The sequence below is a fragment of the Saccostrea echinata genome, unplaced genomic scaffold (genome assembly GCF_033153115.1).
Source record: "Saccostrea echinata isolate AGI-Se365-2 ecotype Australia unplaced genomic scaffold, CSIRO_AGI_Sech_v1 ptg000033l, whole genome shotgun sequence".
Classification (NCBI taxonomy): domain Eukaryota; kingdom Metazoa; phylum Mollusca; class Bivalvia; order Ostreida; family Ostreidae; genus Saccostrea; species Saccostrea echinata.
The window spans coordinates 11,890,509-11,896,610 of record NW_026889782.1 but is presented as its reverse complement, the minus strand read 5'-3'; the positions used below and the strand labels follow the sequence as shown (position 1 = coordinate 11,896,610).

General features: G+C 33.8%; 1 protein-coding gene across 2 annotated transcripts; it reads right to left on the bottom strand.

The window, feature by feature from the left end:
• Window positions 1–624: 624 nt before the first annotated feature.
• LOC133198660 (uncharacterized) lies at window positions 625–5,578 on the bottom strand. 2 transcript variants are annotated; one of them, XM_061334698.1, is made up of 4 exons: window positions 5,313–5,578; window positions 3,942–4,050; window positions 1,752–1,866; window positions 625–1,023 (listed from the first exon to the last, which is right to left on the bottom strand). In XM_061334698.1, exons 2-4 carry the CDS (start codon window positions 3,997–3,999, stop codon window positions 942–944), a joined length of 255 nt encoding a protein of 84 aa, XP_061190682.1. In that variant the 5' UTR covers window positions 4,000–4,050; window positions 5,313–5,578; the 3' UTR covers window positions 625–941. The 2 variants fall into 2 exon arrangements, with proteins under 2 accessions (XP_061190682.1, XP_061190681.1); XM_061334697.1 differs by having other exon boundaries at window positions 3,946–4,050; window positions 5,313–5,577.
• Between the last annotated feature and the right edge of the window lie 524 nt (window positions 5,579–6,102).

Genomic DNA, 6,102 nt, shown 5'->3' with positions numbered 1-6,102 from the left:
TTCAAGGATTATATATTAATTTTCAATTATAGTGTTGGTGGTGTACCGGTAAGTTGTCCTTGCATGGTTATTATCACATTTAGTAAGTTCTAATTATGCGTCAATAAGTTGCTAATTATATGTGTAACTGCATGTCACACACAAAAGATTTTTCTCAGTAAGAAGCTTTAATCAAATATCAACACAGTCACGTTTCCCTTATACCATCAAAGAAAATCATTTTCCAATGTCTCCTTAAGTCCTGTTTCCGTTCAACTCAAATGTTTTGTAGAAAAGTATATTTAAAAAAAAAACGCATTAGGCCAACTTTAAAATGTTTGTTTGCCCTATCCCGACTGAGGATGAAAAAAATGGGTCTGTAGGTAGGTGAGAAATTCTTTTTTTCCCAGAGCATTTCAATTTCAATGCTGAATTTTCAAAATCTATTTTCCAGAATGCATAAAAAAATAATTGCTTCCTGGAGGTGAAAAAAAAGTTTTGAGTCTGACCACTTTTAGCCAGTCGGTCGGGAGAGGGCAACCAAACAATTTTTTAAAGATGGCCTTATAGAAAATTTATGGTTAAACAAATTTATCATCACGAAATTGTTTTGTAGCTAAGCATAGGAAAAACACAGTGTAGAAAAATAATTCAACAAATTTATTGCTAGTATCAGAATATAATATCTAATCAACGAGTTTACATCAATATTTTAACCAATCACTACTTACTATAGTATTTCGCATGTTCAAGTGTTGGCAACTGGAAAACAGAGCACCTCCCAGGCTGTTTTAACAAAACGTAAATTGTTTACTCGAAGAATTTTCCAAAAATTATATTTGTCGTGAAGGTCACACCAAACCTCATACTAGAAAAACCACAAATAATGATTGATAACTACGGATTTAGCTTTAAAACTCATAAAAATCATTGGGATCAAAAATGAACTGTTGAAGAGATCATTAATTGTGGCCATTTTCCTGTATCTGCAGTACCTCCTGTCTTTTTCTCATTCTTTTGAGTTCTTTGTGTTCCTCGTATTTCCTATAGAAGATAAAATTAAGTTTAATGTAAATTTGAAAAATTATTATATAAGGACTACATAATTTCTCAACAAGATTGTATTGGGTGGATAATATCGTTTTAATCAAAATACATTTTAAAAACATGAACCAATAGAAAACATATTGATCCATTCGAGGAATACACCGTTACCCAATTTTATTCGGGCTAATTTCCTTAACAATATTGTCAGTGGAACATATACGTAATGATTTCTTTCGCATGTTTTTTTCAGTCAGGGGAACTTTTATTAAGATGCCTGATCTTTTTCACATCGACAAACTTTCTCCCTCCATCGCAAAAGCCGTGAATGTTTGAAGGAAAGCTGTGTTTTGTTCTTTTGTATACTTATTTAAGGTACCTCGTCTCTCTGTTACCGCATATAAATTTTGCTTTAAAGATCATGATTTTCTAAAAGATATCTAATTTATAATTAAAATGCAATTTCAGCATACATTGCAGAGCAAAATTTGACAGAAATGACAACTATTTCAAAGGAATAATAGACATTTATTCCAGTTAGAGTTCTCTTTTATCAGAGGGGTAATGATCCTTAAATATGTCAATCAGAGATGCATTGGTTCTTTATATTTCGTCTCTATATACAAGTTTTAAATATCTTATTGTGCAAACCTCGGATGATTCCGTCGCCTTCAAGTTCATCGTTAAATGAGGTACGAATCGGCCGAGGTGTGCCGAGTAATACCTACCTGGCAAGGTACATGGAGCCACAGACTGTCACAAACAGGAACAACATGGCGCTCATTCCAGACAGAAAACCGGAAGTGAATCCTCCCAGTGAGCTGCGTGAATCCGTCGAAATTTCTGTAATAAAAAGTGTAAATTAAGGTACATGCAGTATACAACACATACGCATTCATTATGTACTTTTGTTTATTTGTTGAATGCTATAAGCTGTTTGTCTTGAGCAATAGATGGTTTTCCATCGACTTTAACCTTCAAGATGGCGGCCAAAGGGAATAACTCCGAGGCAAAATACGTCATAGAAAAACTATCTTATTACTCCTCATATTCATCGTTTAACTTGAAACCTAATGATGATGATTAGAAAGAAATTTATCCTCAATTTTTTTTATTTGCCCACATATTTTTTTGAAAATTAGAATTTGAAAAATAGAGAGTATCAAACCTCAGTAAAAAGAGTAATGTTCGTCATTAGAATGTGCTCTTTTTTTGTCCCCCGCTTTCGCTGAAAGTGGGGGATATTAATTTGGGTCTGTCTGTCCGTCCGTCCATCTTTATTTCTGTCTGTCTGAAACACTTTCGTTTCCGCGCGATATCTCGAGAACCCTTTGAGTTTTCGCAATGAAATTTTGCATAGCAACTCCCTATAGCCTACGAAGAACCCCTTTTGATTTTGAGGTCAAAAGATCAAAGGTCAAGGTAATAAATTCCTAAATTTTGTCTGTTTTAACACTTTCGTTTCCGCGCGATATCTCGAGAATCCTTTGACCTTTTGCAATGAAATTTTACATAACAACTCCCTGTGGCCTAAGGAAGACTCCTATTGATTTTGAGGTCAAAAGGTCAAAGTTCAAGGTCGTAAATTCATGCATTCCCTCTGTGTGTAACACTTTCGTTTCCGGGCGATATCTCAAGAAGCTTTTGAGCTTTTGCAATGAAATCTTATACCATAACTCCGTAGGGCCTCTCGGGCCCCTCTCAAAGTATCCCGCCCCGTTTTTTTTATATTTATTTATTGTATTAAAAGTCGCTTGGCACTATTTTTAGCACAGGGGCATGTGGAGAGTTATTACGTATAACACAGGTTGTCGGCGGACTTTATATTCTTATTACATCTATTAGAACTGTTTAGTAAAGGCTAAATTAAACTCCATGTATTATGTAAAATTTTGACAATATCGAACGTGAATATAAACATTATATGTGACCTACTGTTTGTATTTAATTTGCTACATAATCAAGTGCCTCCGTGAACTAGGGGTATGACTCTCGCTTAGCATGTGAGAGGTGCGGCTTCAAATCCCAGACGATCCTTTTTTTTTTTTTTTTTTTTTTTTTTTTTTTTTTTTTTTTTTTTTTGATTTACTAGATGATAGTATTCAGCATGTGAAATGAAAAAGTTATGACGTCTGGCTTGTACAAACTCATAGAATCATTATTACAGTGTGATAAATATTCTATATAAACAGAATCTTCTATACACATATTACAGAATAAGCAATCAAATCTCTATATCCATATTGGCATTTTTTATTTGCTTCAATATACATATATACATTTAATAATGCTACAAATCTGGGGGGGGGGGGGGTCCGACCCCCACCCCCCCCCGAACTGCGCATGCTCTTCTTTTTTCCCTAAGCGGGGGACACAAATTCTCTGAATTAGCTTGTTTTTTTTTTATTTTGACATATAACAAATGTTTGTGTTACTATTTATAAAGGCGACCTATTTTTAACTAAAACTTTGTTAAATATATTTGTGTACATTGTGATGAAAAAAAGGAAGATTAATTTATAATTCAAATTATGAGATCATTTTACAGAATAATTGAAATGATACAACGTACAGAAATGAAATATTTCAACATGAACTTTATGGGAAGGTCAGGGAACCAGGCTACATTGTGAGCTAATTGTAAAATGTGTGTCGAAAAATTTATATTCGCTCTACATCCTGTACCGTGAGGATTATGAAACATTTAAAAGTAAAACTTAAAAGCATTCAAACCCTACGCTACTTCATCCTTTCAAATATAACCGAAAACCGGTAATTTAATAATCGGAATCTATCCTGTACCACCTAAATTCATTGTCTACAAAACTGTTTTTGTTAGAACAGATTTGTTTCTTCGTGTCATTATTTTTTCACGATTAATGTAATAAACAGACGGGGGGGGGGGGGGTCATCCATACTGGCCTGCATGCCCTTCAGGACACTGGCACCGGAAGAAAGCTGGTACGCATGTGCCATTGTTCAAACATGGATTGGATGAACAGCCTGTTCCTGCAGCAAGAAGTTCATCTAGAAAAATATTAGGAAAAAGAAAATGCAGCCGTGACATTGAATGAAGAACTCATGAATATTAAAAGACAAAATTATACAAGTGTGAGTTTTTTTCATGAAAATCGGTGGAATTTAATCAATGATATAATTGACGAATCAAATACTAGTTACTCAAATATACGTAAACACAAGAAATGACATATCCTTTTGCATTTTAAAAAAAATAGATATTTATAAAAATTGCCATGTCTGAAGGCCTTTATATTTGATCTCTTGAAATGGAACTTGCATTATTTCGTAGATCAGGAAACGGCTAATAATAAAGCAATATATAATCATTGGTGTTAAAATTATTCTCAACCTAACTGACCAGAGTGTTTTTACATTTTGCATTGTTCCGTTTTGCTGAATATCGACGCAAAAAATAATAACAAAAAATAAAATAATCCAAAAAATATCTAATTACATTTTGCATTATTAGATTTTTCGTTGACATCAACGCAAAACGTAATATAACGCAAAATGTAATACAATGTATTCCTAAAAGTTTCTTATTACATTCTGCGTTATTACATTCTGCATTGATTTCGACGCAAATGTAATAACGCAAAATGTAATAATCCCAGTTTATTACATTTTGTGTTGTTATTGCATTTCGTGTTGTGACATTGTTCGTATAAAATTATCACAAATACTGTCAATTTTGTAATATTAACAACATGTGTTGAACTACTTTGACTTGCAATCATTGGACAAACTCGGATAATTCAGTTTGGACAAAAAAATCAAACTAAGCCGCATGATGATTACTGCTACATGTTTTCTTTTAACCTTCCAACAATACTCTGAAACAATCACGAAGACCATAAATTCTGAGTTCTACTATACGTCTGCATATACATGTTGCTTCTATGAGCTCTGACAAGTAGCATTGTATACGTACGTTGATGAAATTTGAAGCAAGACGACCCACTAAGTGCATGTGAAATAAATGTAAAGTATACTTACAATGTATACATGTGCAAATAAAACAATATATATAAAAATAATTTTTTAAACTTACTTTTTACGGAGATATAAATCTTTAAACTCTCTCATGTTACAACAAAGTATTCTATTTCAGATAATCCCTTAACCACTTACATTTGAATCAGGACATTGGAGAAAAAAACTGTCATTCGTTAAATACTTTCCTTTATGTAAAACCCATGGAAGCTAAAAGAAACATATGGTTTGATATACACACTCGATTCATGCACAGAGCTATAATTGAAACCTACCTGCTAAAACAACCCAGAACCATAATGAGAGAAGTGTCGCCCATATTGACGCTAGCATCCTGTGTCAATTTCTCCACCACGGTCATACATGCATCTGTGTGTTTTATATTTCCGGTCTCTCTGCAAAGCTTTGCTTACTTGACTGCATGAAAACTTTTTAAAATTGCATTGAAGAAAAACATATCTCTCGGTATGCAGCTATTAATAAAAATACTTGAACATGTAATGATAAGAGTGCAAGGAAATAATTAAAAGGAATGAAAAATGATTTGTATGGAGTGAGGAGAAAACAGCGCGCGGCAGCTGGAGTCTGAGAGAGATATATTTATTCATGTAAGTATATCATGTATTGCGATGAACTGTATAGATAAAAAGAACAAGACACCAGTGTTTGATAGACATATGGTTGTCAAGGAGGATTCCATCAGACATGGCTCAGATGTTTCGTAACACTCCTTGTCGAAGCAAAGATACAGAGACATATATACACATTGCTTACGCATTCCTCCACTAATGAATTATGCGCGCGGATCTAAGAAACATTGAGGTGAAGGTGGAACTAATTTGGAAATCGACTGACAATCCAATGAATCTATAATTCAAACTCTTTGATCGCAGAGACAATTTGTTGTTGTTGTTGTCAGGGTTTCTTAATTATCACCTTTTTTAGCTCACCTGAGCCGAAGGTTTCTGATCGAAATTTGTCCGTTGTCTGTCGTCGTTGTCGTCGTCGTAAACTTTTCAAATTTTCATATTCTTCTCAAGAACCACAGGGCAAATTTCAACCAAA